The sequence below is a fragment of the Juglans regia genome, chromosome 16 (assembly GCF_001411555.2).
Source record: "Juglans regia cultivar Chandler chromosome 16, Walnut 2.0, whole genome shotgun sequence".
In the NCBI taxonomy this organism is placed as follows: Eukaryota; Viridiplantae; Streptophyta; class Magnoliopsida; order Fagales; family Juglandaceae; genus Juglans; species Juglans regia.
In genome coordinates, this window is record NC_049916.1 from 26,380,536 (window position 1) to 26,397,419 (window position 16,884).

Here is a 16,884-nt window from a genome sequence, read left to right on the forward strand (position 1 = left end):
TTTTATTACTGTAAGTTATTTTTATCAAAATTTATCTGTCAATATTGTACACCATTATTTATTTATTTATTTAAAAAAAAACACATTATTAATTTTAATTTATTTATCTCAATAGTCATAATTAAATTGTAGTGTAAAATGTTAAAATTTTAATAACTTAAAAGAACAATATATTATTTTGGATGGTACCATTCGAAGGGAAGTGCAACCCAAGAGTTGTTCAGTTCTTCCTCCTCAGCCCAAACTTACCTGATCAAAAAAGATTCAAGCCCAAAAATTTGAAATACAGGAAATATATTTCTTCTTGGAAACACTGCGGCCTGAGAAAAACGAAATTCTGAAATTTCCATACGTCAGAGAGAATTTTAGGAAAAGGGAAGCATTTTAGAAAGAGAGTGTGCTAAGATGCGCGGGGAGGTGGTGTTGTTGTTGTTAGTCCTATGTTTCCTCGCAAGCGACGTCGTACGGAAGGGCCAGGCGATTTGGCTGACAGTACCGACCGCCACTACCAAGTGCGTTTCCGAGGAAATCCAGAACAATGTCGTCGTTTTGGGCGACTACGTTGTCATCTCCGACGATCCCTCACATCCCATCCCCACCATCTCCGCCAAGGTCAGATTTCACTCCTGCCTTCATTTTTCCTCGGTTCAATCATGATCGAGTACGGATCAATTAGGGTTACGGTTAGTACGTTTCGTGCATGTCATTCCTTCGTTTGGCTGCTAAGAAAAGTGAGGAAAACAATTTTAGAATCTCCAAAGTCTGATCTCTAATAGTTATTTTGATCCTAAGAAAGGAGATTTTTTAATTTTGTGTATGTAAATTTAATGGAAACATATTGGAGTCGTGACTCTTATATTTTGTTTAATTTTCCGCTAATTTTTCATCATCAGCTAGACCCTAGTTGTAGTTTGTTTAATTATCGTTTCAAACTTCTTTGCCACTAGTTGATAACTCATTGTGTAAGCGAGGAGAATACATCATAAGTTAATGTACATCAGCATGTAATTTAAGCATGTCGAATTTTTCTTCATTGAGATGTTTCATTTCGTGAACGATCACATCTCCGGAGTGGTCACCGAAATTATCTTCTGCATCTCTTATTTAACTCTTTAGGACTTATTCATCAAAGAATAGGACTTGCATATGATAAATTTTTTTTGATCGGTAACTTGCATATGATAAATTAGATCACTGTTATGCTATTACCTGCGATTTTTAGCATTCTATGATGGCTTTCCATAAACTGATGGCGCAAGATTCACAATCATGGAACCTCTCTCTCTCTTAATTGGGTAATCAGTTTCCATTGTCATATACTGTTTATAACACGACTTAGTATAGGTTGAATGGCATGACATCAAATGCAAAATTTATTTTGGTCAAAAGTTATTATGATTAGTTACATTTTCGATTAAGTTCACAATCTAAGTTTGTTTTCGAGGATTGCCAGAGGACAATTAATGACTTGAAGTTATCTTTTTAAAAACCTCATTCTTATTGTTTTTTTCCCGGGGGGGGGGGGCGGGGGTCGTTGATTTTAATTTCTACTTTCGGTTGTAAACTCTAGTTAGGTACTTGTCATGTATACATTCTATGTACTTGGGCTATACCTTCTTTTCTTATGAATAAAACTTCTTGATTACCTATAAAAAAAACCCTTATATAGCTTATTGCGTCTAAAGGTAAAACTCATAAAGACATAACTTGTCCGAGAATCATTTTCAAGCGTCTCTCGTGGTTGCTCTTATGCCAATGTCAGTATTTGTCCACCTCCCTTCTAAAACTAGAAGAACGTGAGATTTGGTTATTGTGGTCAGAAAACTTAAATGTAAGGATACATTCAAGAGTTGGGATTCTGTCAACTCTTTTCCAACTTACAACCCAAGGCATGTTGGAATTCAGTTAGTTCTATTGCCACTTGAGCCCGCATGCCTGGTGATCTGAGATTAGAATAGGTGATCTGAGATTGGAATGGCCCTGGGAGGATGTTAAACACCTATAAATTTAGTTTGCAAGTGGCAGAATAGGCAGAATTGCTCAATAAGACAACCTGCCCCCCTCTTTGGGGGACTTATGATACAAAAGGCTATCTGAGACAGATTATGTCTCTGGGAACTTTCTGATTGTTTATATTCTTGTTGATACTTTTCCTTGGCGAAAGATGAGTGAAATATTCTTTGGCAAAATTGGCATCACTAAAATAATCTGGGAATTAACCAGCATTATTACATGGAGTTTTGAGGAGGGATTTATTGAGCAAACTTCTGTTGTATCTGAGCTATAAATTTCTCTCGTATAGGATTCTCTTTTTTAATCTAGACAAAAAAGGCATTGCAACTAATTATTGTTCTTATTTACGTCAATTGGTTGCAACTTAAATATATTTAATGGCACCTTAGGTGACATCTCCATATGGAAATAATCTTCATCATAAGGAGAATGCGACACATGGACAGTTTGCTTTCACAACTCATGAGGCTGGCAACTATCTGGTGTGTTTTTGGGTAGATGGTTCTAAACCAGGAGGTGGAGATGTTAGCGTAAACCTTGACTGGAGAACTGGAATTGCGGCAAAAGATTGGGAATCAGTTGCAAAAAAGGAGAAGATTGAGGTGAGCACTTTCTTAGTAGTTTCTTTCAGGTTCTCATTTTACTTAACCAAAAAAAAAAAAAAAAAGCTTCTTTAAGGTTCTCTTTGCTGACCTCAAATAATGAATTAAGTGCCATTTTTTTCTAAAGGTTATTGTAACTCTGTGTCTGAAACCGTAGTCATAATTGAAAGTGCCTTAAAAGCTGCAGAAGATAGTTGATTACTTGTGAGTTTGAATGCAACCTTTTTTGTACATAGTTTTAATGGTTGTTGCTGAGGGCTGAAGCTAATGGAAATAAATTGGAGGTTGATGTATAAGCTTATAAAATCTCTACTTTCAACTTGTACTCAAAACTCTCAACAAGTTAGAAAAAGAATGAGAGAATATATTATAATATTAATCTTTTCTTTTCAAACCACAATAATGTTTTGAAGAGTAAAAGTAACTTTATTGAAGAGGATGAAATAGGGCACAAGTACATAGAGAGTGAACAAAAGAAAACACCTAATTACAGACTCAATGCTTTAACATTACTTTTTATGTTTTGGGAACTTCTGACATGTGCTAAAGGTTGTCCTATATGAGATTGGAATATGTAACTTCTTATCTGATATACGGACAAGATGGGAATGTAGCAATAACAATTACAATGAGTGAAGGGGAAAAAAAATTTTTGGCCTATGGAGGGGGGGGGGGGGGATATTTGCATAGGTTTGAGGTTCAACTCTTTTCCGATCAAGAAAGAAAAAATAAAGAAATAGTGAAAAGGAGAGAGGTTGTAGCATTTAGTATGAAAATAAGGATATAAACTTGGAAGAGGATATCAGAATCCAAAAAGTTTCTCGTACTTTCCTGCTTAGAATGTTCTTTTTCACTTGTCTTGATTCCTGATTTTTATCTCCCTGCATTGCCCATTTGTAGGGTGTTGAGCTTGAGCTGAGGAAACTCGAAGGAGCAGTGGAGGCAATTCATGAAAATTTACTCTATCTCAAGGGCAGGTAATTTTTACATTCATTGTTGGGATGCCTTGAAATTTTAAGCGTGTCAAAAGTTATTCTAATGTGCATATCTCTTCTTTTCCGGGATCTACTTCATAGAGAGGCGGAGATGAGGACTGTGAGTGAAAAAACAAATGCCAGGGTGGCGTGGTTTAGTACCATGTCGTTGGGTGTCTGCATTGCAGTTTCGGCTCTGCAGTTATGGCACTTGAAGCGGTTCTTTCATAAGAAGAAGCTCATCTAGATTTTGCTAATTTAATTCTGTTTCTGGATGAAAGGAGAGATTCAATAACTTTCCCCCCCTTGTTTTTATCAACATTTTCACTTATATATTGCAGTAGGAAAATTTTGATATCATCACTACTTACTAGTCTCCAGCCGTCCAGTTTTTGATATGCATTAGTGTTCTATCCTTCATCCCCTAATTTGTTAACAAAGCCCTCAAACTCCATGAAGAGCTCGCAGCTAATATTTACTCAATTTAGACCCGGTTTTGATATACAAAAATATCTCATCTCATCATTACAATTTTTTCAAATTTCTATACAAAATATAATAAATAATTTAATTTTTTTAAATCTCAAAATAAAAATTATATTTTAATAATATTTTATTTAATTTTTAATAAAATATTTCATTTTATATGAACTACATAACCAAACAAGATTTTAGTAGCAATTGCCAAATTGGAACACTGTGCAATGGCATTAGCAGTGTTCACTTAAATCTTAGAACTCATGAGGGGAGCTTTATGGTTCGTTTTATGAAGAATAAGGGTGAGTTTGGTTACCAAACTAATCTCAATTCATCATTACAACTTTTTCAAATCTCAATACAAAATATAATAAACAATTCAACTTTTTCAAATCTCAAAATAATAATAATATTAAAAAATAATATTCTAACAATATTTTATCATCTCAACTCAACTCAACTCAATTTACTTCAACATCCAAACACAACCTAAATCTTTATATAAGCCGGCTGCAGCACACCTAACGTGTGGACCGGCTGATGTGCCACGTATGATGTGGTACAATGAGCTGCTCAAATGTGTAGAGGAAAAAAAAAGCCAGCTCAAGTGTGCTAAGACCGATGTGCTACAGTAAACTGCTATGTAGCTTTACTCTTTTATGAACTGCCAGCATGAACATGCCCATGAAAATGAATTTGGGGAAAGAAAGCTTATTAATATAAAGAATCCAGCGTTTGGTGAATGCATTGCCCAGAATTAAGTCAAAAGCTGGTTTGCTCTTCTTATTCAGAAGATGAGAAACAACAAAGCCATAACCCCAAAACAGGAAGTTAAGAAAACAACCGACGCTATGAATTAAATCGTTAAAGAATGATCAAAGTTCTAATTAGATCAGAAGTCAAGAAGTAATCAGAGAGCAATTTCTTGTCATCTGAGTTAAAATGCATAAATTAGAGAGGAATTGACCCCAACAAACTTTATTCTATTCGAACTATCTTGCGGTTCATGTATGTAAACCTGCAGATCTCATCAAAGAAATCATCTGCACTGCTATGACTGCTCTTCATCTGCAGAATTTTTAGTACCAGAGTCTTCAAATTCTTCCCATACTTCAACAAGGATTCAAGAGTGCTCATTTTCTGCTCAGCATTTAGTGGCGATCGCACCGTGATCACCACCTCCTCCAGACATGGAATTACAAATCCTGATTCCACCTGTAAAATGTAAATACCAATTAAATTATGAAAGTCTTGAAACCTCAACCTGACCATAAAAATAACAGCTATTTTGGTATTATCAACTCACATATTTCAGGCTGTTCTTCTGGCAAAGAGCAGCAAACATGGCCCCGTGGACATCGAACTTCTGCAGTTTGGGGTGACCGTTAAAAAATTCAACAAAGTCAATCTCTGGAAAGGGTTGAAGGGCCTCAAAATCCCCAGTGAATTCGACCTTCATGTAGAGATGCTTCACCTCGCTTGCCCATTTAAGCATATTGCCTATGGCATCCCAACACCACTGGACTCCCCTGATGGACAAGAACTCAAGAGCCTCAAGTTTTCCGAAGTCTACCATGTAGACTCTCCCTATAGGTATTTACCAGAACAAAAAAGTCAGCAGCAGTCATCACCCTTTAATTCTGGGCTAAAATTGAAATGAAAAAACTGAGTAGTCCGTATTAGAGACGTCTGCAAAATAGTTACCCGCATTATTTGCAATTGAAAGATTCTTCAAGTGGTTTGTCTCACGAACCCTGATCCAACTACAACCTTGAACCTCAAGAACTTCAATTTTGGGGGATGTGAGAGAAAGCGAGCAGTTACCCACGCCATAAAAATCCAGCTTACACTGCCGCAAATGTGGCAAGTCAATCGAAACCGACCTAACCCCTTCACAACCAAGCAGCAACAAGTTGGTCAGATTGGGACATGCATGAATTGCATCAGTTAATGCAGGATCCTCCATTCTTGCCCCAACAATTTCAAGGTTCCAAAGGTTTTGGAAGACATCCCACTTGGGAGAATGGGTCATTAACACTCCCCAAAGTTTTAGTGATTCCAAATTCTTTGCAGCATCAATGCAACTCAATTTTGAGGGGCTCTCATAACAGGTAGGATGTTCAATAAGGTTATCCATTCGAAGCTCAAGATGCCGGAGGGATGGACCTATGAGTGAAAGCCACGAAGCAAGGCCAGCACCTGAAAATGGGCAATACACGACAAGCTCCTCTAGTTGAACAATTGATGATATCATCTTCCACACAATGTTGTCAGGCTTGTCCGTGCCAGCATGATTGTCAAAAGAGTTCCGCGGGAAGTAAAGGCTACGAATGTAAGGCATTGAGTCTTTCCACCGCTTAGATACAGAGTTGCAAGCTACCACATCCCTGGCATTGTTGATGTGCAATAAGATTTGTTGAACAATGGCATCCGGGAGAGAATCCATTCACTGAGAATTCAAATCAAACAGGTTAGTGTCGATTACCAAAATCATTGAATAGAACGAGCAAATATAGACATGGCCACAAAGACGATGATTGAAATCAAACCCAAACTATAATTGGATTTGAGGGCAGTTTCTAATTGGGTTGTTTGTTCTGGGAATCCTGAGATACAACGAAAGGAAAACTAAAATGTAATTTCTAGACTTGTCAATGTTGGGGACCAATGTAACTAAAATTTCACTTGACCGAGCCTTATATGCGCTACTTAAGATAGAAATTCAATCCTACCAAGGCCAGATTTTTTTAGACAATTTAAGGCTCCAAGCCACATTTTCATTTCATTTTTTCTTCAAGTTTCTAGGCGACGAAACAGATTTTCTTTGACAAAATGTAACAAACATGTTTCAAACTAATAGAATAAATCAAATGCTATACATATCTTATAAATATAATGAAAAAGGAAAACCAGAAAATTAGCCGAACTAAATTTGAGAAACCAAAATGAGAAAGATGAGCATTTTAGCAAAAACCCATAGGAGAAATTAGTTTTGCTCGAATACTTAAGATCCTTTCAGCCTGAACCCAGATGGAATACACAGTATGTAACCAAATTGAAATGTTACAAAGAAAGATGCACTAGATTTAAGAAGATGACACACACACACACACAAGCAAAAACGAAAAGCAAAACTCCGGTGCCAAAAGGTCAGGAAGAATATCGAAAAGAGGGACAAAATGGCTTACAGTTGCAAAATTGAATGTGGGCTTGGAGGAATAACCTGGCTTTGAAAGAACAGAGGCTGGAGAGAGAGAGAGAGATAAAGAGTATTTAAAGATCTGAGCTTGAAGGAGCGCGCTTATGGAGGGTTTGGGGGTTTATTTCAAAATTTAAAAGAAGTGGGAAGAAGGCTCAGAGTGGCTGACTCCGTCTCCTTATATGGCTGGCCGCAACCCTCCCATGCAAAAGGGGCGAACTGGCCAGTGGCCCGCTTCATTTTTCAAAACTTTTTGAACTTTCTGACCGTTCAAACAGATCCCCCCTCCCTCACGCCCTAAAATATTTATATCGGTAAAAAGAAAATTATTAGATGTATTCCCTAGCGTTAGCAATGGCTTAACTATTGTCAAGTTTAAAATTTAACTAGAATTTTAAGTTTTGGTTATAGGGTTAAATTTTGGCTAGGTGAATCCACAAACTAGCCATATTAAAGTTAAAATAGTAATATAATATTATATATTTTAATAATATTTTATAATTTTTTTTTATATTTTACAAATACATTTCATATATTAATTAATAAATATAATGCATATAAATCAAAACCAAAAAGAAAAAAAAAAGGTATAATAATCATCTCTTTACTCATTTTTTCCTACATATTACAACTTTATAATTTGAATAGTGAATGCAGTACTACTTCATGCACAACAACTTTCATTTGAGCTAATGAAACCATATAAATAACAAGAAAAAATCAAGGTTTCGAGCACTAGATCATATATAAAATGCACATCATCCAACTTCTTATTCTTTAGTTCGAATTCTACACATCTTTGGTATAGGAACAAAACAACCACCCTTGCCACTGGAAACAGACTCTACAGACATAACCACCCTTGCCACAGTCTCCATTACAATATGCATTCTTCTCCACCTTAGTCACTGCATAGTTCATTCAATATGACAGTTTAGAAATAGGACATTAAAATATTAGTGAGTTTAAACAAATAACACTATTCCACAAGCTTGCTGTAAAAACAAGCCAAGCTCCTGCATCTGAAAACTTAAAAATTTACCTTTTGTGGCAATTACAAACAAGGCAAAGTAATAAAAGAATTCGCACCGTTGTTGCATGTAGAATCACAAATATAGATTTGATGACAAACTTGCAAATAAAAGACATAATATGGACAAGACAAACACTTATTTAACTGGTTTGCTATTTAAAGCAAACTAACGTGATTAAAATGGCTTATGACATCTTTGGCATGGAAGGAAATGAAGTTCTTGATTTCTTTAAGCTAGTTGACATAATGGAAAGACTACATGAAAAGTGTATTTAGTTCAATTGGTCCACTTTTCAAGATTTAGAAGATAAACAAAACAGATTTGAGTTACTTTCATTTGGAAGCTTAAAAAGCACTTGTCCGACTTAAGTTTCTCATTCTCAATTTCTTGTCCAAACAAACAAAGGCAGAATGAATTCTATAAATGCAAGCCCTTGCAAATATGTAGATGGGAAAAAACTATATATCAATGTGACTTCAATTGTAGCAAGATAATTAAAAGGTTCCAAACCATCAGGAGTCAAAACAATTGAATCTATTTAGCCATTCTGATCCAAAACAGGTCAAATGATCAATTGAGACTAAATTCTCTTGATAAGTTGACCTTATTCTGCAACTGCTCTTGAAGGATACGGTTGTCTACTGATTTAATCTGCAGGACCAAATACAAATCATCTTAATTAGATGTTACAGATGAAATATTATGCTTCATGATATTCCATTCATACAATTCAATTTAATTTTTGTCTAATCTTTTCACTGTCCAACCTTTTCGAGAGCCCCATAATTTAATTTCTTTTCGAGAGCACCGCAAGAAGAACAAAATCCTTCAAATCCAAAAGAAAATAACTAATCCATCATTCAGCATTGTGAATTAAACATAGATAATGCATCATTTCCAGATAATGACGCTCATATTTTCATACATCACATAATTAAAGGGACCTATCTAAACCAAAACATAAAAACAAATTTATCACAAAGAAAATCATAGACAAAACAAAGCAAACAAAAGAATAAATTGGTGGTGGTGAAGTTCAGTTTCAGTGAATAAAATTTACATAAGGGTAGGAAAAAAATGAGCTTTAATGTGCGTATCTAAGAAGGAAAAATGGAAGAACAGCTATGTACCGAGAGAGGAAGGACGGATTTGCCACCACGACGACTCCGTTTAATTGCTTATTGAAGAGAAAATGAGAGATTTTTTAGAGTACAGAAGACTCGGAGCAAAAAATGAGAGAAGAGGGATAGGAGAGACTCAGAGAAAATGCACAAAGAAGAGGGAGAGAAAAGCTAGGAAGAGTTATCGTTTGGCCTAGCCTGGAAGAAGACAAAAGAATCCAACCAGTTCATGCAAGAGAAGAGGGCCGAACGAGGGAGAGAAGAGGATTGTGAGAGGTTGCAGATCTGAAGAGAGAGAAAAAGAACGAGGAAAATAGAGAGGGGGACGTTGATGAAAAGAATAAAATAATGAGATTGAGTGTGAACAGTAACTCGCCAACAATGGAGAGTTCCTCTAATTTACTATAACTCATATGTTGAGCATTGGCTAGTCCAATGTAGATGTTTTTTCTCACATCTAGCCAAATTATGGATTTGCATTGGCATTTAGCTAGTCCAATGCCAATGCTCTTAATAGATGACATAGATTAAGGTCTTGTTTGGATAGTGAGATAAGATGAGATGATTTTATATGAAAGTTGAATAAAATATTATTATAATATTATTTTTTAATATTATTATTGTTTTTAGATTTGAAAAAGTTGAATTGTTTATTATATTTTGTGTGAGAATATAATAAAGTTGTAATAATGAGATGAGATGAAACCGTTTCTGTATCCAAATGGAGTCTAGGTATATCTTATATTTTTTTAGGACCAATCCAGTTATTTTTTATCTTCAACTTATATGCTCCAATCTAGAAAAAATAACTTAATATTTAATTTTTGAAAGATGATTTGTATACGCTCCAATTCTTAAAAAAAAAAAAAAATGAGACTCATTATAAAAATGAAATTATATTTACTCGTATTTATCTTGATACTAGTTCTCCTTGTAGATTCTATTCTTGGGTAGTCTCAATGCAATAAAGTTATAAATTTGATTATTCTTGCTGTTTGTGAAGTTAAATAATAAAATCATAATCTTTCTTCAAAAATAGAATTTAAAATCAAGTATTTAGGATGGTAGACAATGAATAGGACTTTTTTTTTTTAATCATGAATAGGAATTTCTAGGTGATTTGTTGGATGTAGTAACGATCATTGGTATCTTGCATCTTTGAAGGAAAATGATAAAAGATACAACAATATTTTATAATTATTCTACACACTTATTTAAGTAGAGGTCATTTTAGTAAAACGTAGATGTAAATGTATCATTCTTTTAATATGAAAATCATTTGTAAAAATAATTGTGTTCTATCACTACTTGTCTTTTTAGGCCTCGTTTGGATATAAAAAGTATTTCATCTAATCTCATTATTATAATTTTATCAAATTCTCACACAAAATATAATAAACAATTCAATTTTTTCAAATCTCAAAACAATAATAAGATTAAAAAATAATATTCTAACAATATTTTATTCAACTTTCATCTCAACTCATTATCCAAATGATACTTAAATAGCACATTTGTTATTTTGAAAGAAGAACCATATTTTTGTTGTGGTCCTTTATCTATCCCACAAGTCCGGATCCTTACTCATCTTACATCCCTCATTAAATTGTTATGATTGCATCTCTACGTAATTTAAGAGGTTACTAGAATCTTCTAAAATAATTATACACTGTAAAATCAAAAATTTAAAATAATTGTTCTAGGAAATTGTAGAAAGAGAATAAAAGTTTTTATTTTTGTATATTCACTTTTTACACATATCACCAAAACTAATATAAGTAAAACTCTCATTTAATAAGTCTTCCGATTAGATGATTAATTAACTTCTCTTATGAGTTAATTAACTACCGGTGGTTGAGAGTTAATTAACTGACTTTCCCACCTATGTGAATACTACATGAATCATGGAGTATTAATTTACTAACATATCCGTATGTTTATTTTATATTTCTTTCCAAAATTCTTGCAACATTCTCTAACTAAAGAGAATGACTGAGGCCTAGCTCAGCATTCACAAACTCATTATGAGGTAGTATTAGCTTGAGATAAATAGGTAAGACAAGTTAGAATATTAGCTCAAATAAACAAATAGCATGGAAGTTAGTTAGAAGCCTTCAAATCCATGATTGTTTTATTCCCAATAAGGCCATATTGAAACTTTCAAGGTCTTGAAAATAAGTCTATTTTTTGACTTGGCGCGACCCATTTGCCAATTAAAGGTCCTATTTGGATACATAAATAGTTTTATCTCATCTCATTATTATAATTTTTTTAAATTTTCACACAAAATATAATAAACAATTCAAATTTTCTAAATATCAAAACAATAATAATATTTTAATAATATTTTATTCAATTTTTAATTTTTATTTAAAATCATCTCATCTCATCTCATTATCCAAACGAGACCTAAGTCAAAATTGTATCAACAGTGAATGAAATTTTTGTAGCCGTGACAAGTCTTTGTCAATGAAATTCCAACTTATTACAAGCGAGGACACACTGAACAAAAGAAAAATAAATAAAAAAGGGAGGTTTGTCCCATAAGATGTCACCCACGTTCTTTTTTTTTATTTCAACTATTTATGTTTTCGTTTCATCAACTATTCACGTGTTATATTTTTTTCCTTTACAATCAAATTGTACATAGTTGTTGGAAGTTCCTCTATCCAACATTGTTCTTCATCAAATTTTAAGCCTAACTTTGACAACAAGTGAGCCACTTCATTTCCTTATCTTCTTCTAAAATCAACGGTCCACTTCTTCCTCTGTTGCAGTATATTCTTGATATCTTCAATGAGATGTCTATCCCGTACTTCATTTCTCATATTAGCCCTCACAGCATCAATGACCTATTTGCATCTCCTTCAAAATCAACCTCATAGAAGCCCAACTCGTTACATAAGTACATAGCCTTCCATAAGGCATTACATTCAGCCATAAAATGGGATCTGATATTGGGTGTAACTGGTCTGGTCCGGTCCAGTCCGGTTTTGGACAAAATCTAGGACCAAACCGGTATGTACCGATTTTGTATTTTTTAAAACCGATTACGCACCAGTTACCCTTATAAACTGGTACTTATGGTTTTACCGATTTTTTTTAAATGTAAGTTTCACAGATTGTCATTAAAAATGTTTATAAAAAAAAAAAAAACTGATTTAAAAAAATCAGTTTTAACTTTTGTGCCAAGAATAAACCCACTCTTACATTGAATTAGACAAACATTATACATATTACCTTAGAGATAATTAATGAAAAAATGATCATATTTAGAAAAGCTTACTCGCAATGATTGTAAAATCTAGAAATACAAGATTTTAAATACAAGATTATAGAAAAATCCCATGGTTCCTTAGGTTTCTATACATGTTAAGCATCCACTGATCTAGGCCACAAAATGGGCACGGTTCGATCAACCAACAAGGACTTGATCAACCCAATCGACAATAATAAACACAATAATAAATTTCGGATTCAAAAACCCTACCATAATATCACAAAACCCAATCAATCAAATCGGCAATCACAGATTCACAAAAATCTCAATATCACAAAACCCAATCACACAAATCATAGTAGGCTAATATGTAATTTCAAAAATAAAAAAGTACTTACCGTGGGGGCAAATCGGCAAAGAGACTGAGACAGGGGCCGAGAGAGTTGAGAGAAGAGAGATTGAGAGTGACGACGAAAGGGTTGAGAGACGAGAGAGTGAGAGGCGAGAGAGTTGAGAGTGAGCGATGAGAGAGTGAGAGATGGAGAGAGCGAGCTGCGAGAGGCGAGGCCGCGAGAGCAGAGTGCTGAGAAGTGAGAGATGAGCGGCGAAAAGCGAAATCACGAAGGAGATGAAGCATTGAAGATGATTTCAAATTTACTGATTTAGGGTTTTCAAATAGATGAAAACGAAGCCGTTTGCCCTTTGGCCCATTACTATTTAAATCAAGTTTAATTCTTTTCAATGTGTTTTTATTTTAAATGATAATTAAAATTTATATATATTTCATATTTGTAATACATTTAATATACTATAGTCAAATATTTTATATATTAGACTATATAATATATATTTATATATTTGTAATACATTTAATATACCATAGTCTAATAGTATTAGTACAGTTATATATTAGTATTAGTTATAGTGATTTAGTATAACTATATTATTATAAGTATAACTATAGTCTATAGTCTATATTAAACTATTAGTATTAGTTAAATAGTTATAGACTTATATATTAGTATAACTATATAATATATTAGACTAGTCTAATAGTATTAATATTAGCCTATTAGTATAGTTATATATTAGTATTAGTTATGGTGATTTAGTATAATTATATTAGTATAACTATAACTATAATTTATATTAAACTATTAATATTAGTTAAATAGTTATAGACTTATATATTAGTATAGCTATATAATATATTAGACTATATAATAGTATTAATATTAGCATATTAGTATAGTTATATATTAGTATTAGTTATAGTGATTTACTATAACTATATTAGTATAAGTATAACTATAGTCTATATTAAACTATTAGTATTAGTTAAATAGTTATAGACTTATATATTAGTATAGCTATATTAGACTATATAATAGTATTAAAATTAGCATATTACTATAGCTATATATTAGTATTAATTATAATGATTTAGTATAACTATATTAGTATAAGTATAACTATAGTCTATAGTCTAATTAAACTATTAGTATTAGTTAAATAGTTTATAGTTATAGACTTATATATTAGTATAATTACAACTATAGTCTATATTAAACTATTAATATTAGTTAAATAGTTATAACTTGTATATTAGTATAGCTATATTAATATAAGTATAATTATAGTCTATATCAGACTATTAGTATAGTTATATATTAATATTAGTATTAGTTATAAACTTTTAGTATTAATAATAAGTATAACTATAATCTATAGTCTATATTAGACTATTAATATTAGTTAAATAGTCTATAACTAGTAGTTATAGACTTATATATTAGCATAGTTAAATAATATATTAGACTATATAATAGTATTAATATTAGACTATTGGTATAGTTATAAGTTATATATTAGTATTAGTTATAAACTATATATTTAATATTAATATTAGTCATAAACTTTTAGTAAAAACTTGTAGTATTAATTGTAAGTATAACTATAGTCATTAGTTTATATTAGACTATTAGTATTAGTTATAAACTTTTAGTGATTTAGTATTAACATTTTATATAATAATTTATAAATTATAATCAGAAATTATTTCATATATAAATATATATAATTATATATTATATATAAAAATTTCACATAAAAATTTATAATTATACATAATATATAAAACTTATATATATTAATTTATATATATATAATATTTTGTATAAAACTTATATATACAATAATATAAATATTATTTATATATATATATTTTATCAACCAGTCCAGTCCAGGCTGAAAAATACTAAAACTGGAACTGGACTGGAACCGGAATCGGCCGGTTTTCACATTCTAAGAATCGGTCCCGGACTGGTTCAAAATCGGTAAAACCGATCCCGTTTGGATCGGTTTTCCGGTTTGAATTTATACCCCTACCTGACATAATCTCTACTAGCACACATTGAGACTAAAACATCCCCATTACAGTCCCTTATCACAATACCTATACCCATCCTTTGTTGAGTTAGCACCATTGCAACGTCGAAATTAGCTTTGAATCTATCACCATCTGGTTTCCTCCATTCCACTCTTTCCACAGCCCCCTTCTTCAGACCATAACCCCATTATTTTCCTTTATTTGTTTGCTGAAATTCATCCAACCATGCAATAGCATTCTGTACCACTACTTTGGGGCAAGAAAATTTACCTTCAAAGCAAAATTTATTCATTCTTAACCACACATTCCTCATTATTACCACCATTTTCTCTATTTCATCTTTTGGTAGTTTTCTATACACTTCTATCCATAGCTGTAAAAAATCCCTAAAAAATCCTAGCTGGTGGTCTTCCATTTATTCATAGGATTAGCATTTTCTACCCACACATAAGAGGAAATAGGACAACTCCATAGAACATGAATGACAGATTCCTCTTCCATTTTACAAATGGGGCACCTTGAATCCTCAATCACTTTCTTTTTCCACAGATTGAGTCTTATAGGTAGAATACATTTATGGCTCTCCACAGAAAGTGTTTTGCAACTCCAGGTATCTCCAGCTGCCACACCTGCCTTCACACCTTAACTCTCTCCCCTTCCTCAGATGTTCCCCCCTCATCCCTTTTATTTCTTTGTTGAGTTACATAATACGCACTTTTCACAGAAAGTTTTTCATTTTTTGAAAAGCCCAAGATCAGTTTATCTGCAACACAAGTTCTGCTAATAGGAATAACACATATCATGTTAGCCTCTTTCTCCATAAAAACTCTTTTCACTAACTCTTCATTCCATGTTTTGCCATCTTCACCAAACAACTCATTAACCTTTGAGTCAGCATTGAGGAGTTTCATAGGAGACTGGACACAATAAGTGGTAGAATTTGGTAGCCACTTCTGTCCCCAAAATTTTTATGTCTTCACCATTCCCCACTCTCCACACAGCCCCCTCTCTCACCACCTCCAATCCTAACTAGATACTTCTCCAAATTTGGTAACAAGTGATTGTGGCTCTTTTTGTATCCTTCACCCCTACTTGGCCAACCTGATACTATTAAAATATTCCATCTCCCTAAACCCCAATCCACTAGCTGCTTTTCCTGCTCCCAACCAGCTCCACTTTTTCCAATGGACCCTTATCGTTCTGATTTTGATTCCACCAGAACCTAGCTATTAAGGCTTCAATGTCACTACACAACTTAGGCAATCTAAATACACTCATTGTGTATGTGAGAATTGCATGAATGACTACTTTTATAAGCACTTCCTTCCCAGCTTTGGACATGAATTATTTTTCCAGTTTTGAATTTTAAGCCACACCTTTTATTTAATGCTTCGAAAAGTATCATACTTTGACTTGTCTACTACAACAGGGAGGCCCAAGTACTTCTCATAACTATCACACACTACTGCACCAGCTTCTTGAAATATAATCTTTCTAGTCTCACCTTTTGTATTAGAGCTGAAAAATATCGATGTCTTTTGTTTGTTTAGCACTTGGCATGAAGGTCTTTCATATACACCCAGAAATGAGTATACATTTTTCCATTCTTCCACCATTGATCTACAAAAGATCACACATTCATCAGCAAATAAAAGGTGATTCAACCTAGTCCCTCCTCTAATTGCTGCAGTCCCCCTTATAACTCCCATACTCTCTAATTTAATCATGAGTTGGTTAAGAACCTCAGCACAAATTATAAACAGGTAAAAAGATAGAGGATCCCCTTGCCTCAATCCTCTTGAAGGAATAATAACCTTTCCAGGTACTTCATTCGCCAACACATTATAGCTCACAG

General features: G+C 33.1%; 2 protein-coding genes and 1 long non-coding RNA gene across 4 annotated transcripts; 1 reads left to right on the forward strand and 2 right to left on the reverse strand.

The window, feature by feature from the left end:
- The first annotated feature begins 240 nt into the window (after positions 1 to 240).
- Positions 241 to 3,955, forward strand: LOC109002284 (transmembrane emp24 domain-containing protein p24delta3-like). Its single transcript, XM_018979957.2, has 4 exons — positions 241 to 612; positions 2,403 to 2,615; positions 3,516 to 3,592; positions 3,692 to 3,955. Exons 1-4 carry the CDS (start codon positions 406 to 408, stop codon positions 3,834 to 3,836), a joined length of 642 nt encoding a protein of 213 aa, XP_018835502.1. The 5' UTR covers positions 241 to 405; the 3' UTR covers positions 3,837 to 3,955.
- Positions 3,956 to 4,897: 942 nt separating this feature from the next.
- On the reverse strand, positions 4,898 to 7,543 carry LOC109002283 (F-box protein At1g10780-like). 2 transcript variants are annotated; one of them, XM_018979956.2, is made up of 4 exons: positions 7,255 to 7,543; positions 5,771 to 6,515; positions 5,373 to 5,653; positions 4,898 to 5,281 (listed from the first exon to the last, which is right to left on the reverse strand). In XM_018979956.2, exons 2-4 carry the CDS (start codon positions 6,510 to 6,512, stop codon positions 5,045 to 5,047), a joined length of 1,260 nt encoding a protein of 419 aa, XP_018835501.1. In that variant the 5' UTR covers positions 6,513 to 6,515; positions 7,255 to 7,543; the 3' UTR covers positions 4,898 to 5,044. The 2 variants fall into 2 exon arrangements, with proteins under 2 accessions (XP_018835501.1, XP_035542240.1); XM_035686347.1 differs by having other exon boundaries at positions 7,290 to 7,451.
- Positions 7,544 to 8,006: 463 nt separating this feature from the next.
- On the reverse strand, positions 8,007 to 13,133 carry LOC109002273. Its single transcript, XR_001997988.2, has 3 exons — positions 13,039 to 13,133; positions 8,903 to 8,950; positions 8,007 to 8,173 (listed from the first exon to the last, which is right to left on the reverse strand). It is a non-coding gene; the product is annotated as an uncharacterized LOC109002273 (long non-coding RNA).
- Between the last annotated feature and the right edge of the window lie 3,751 nt (positions 13,134 to 16,884).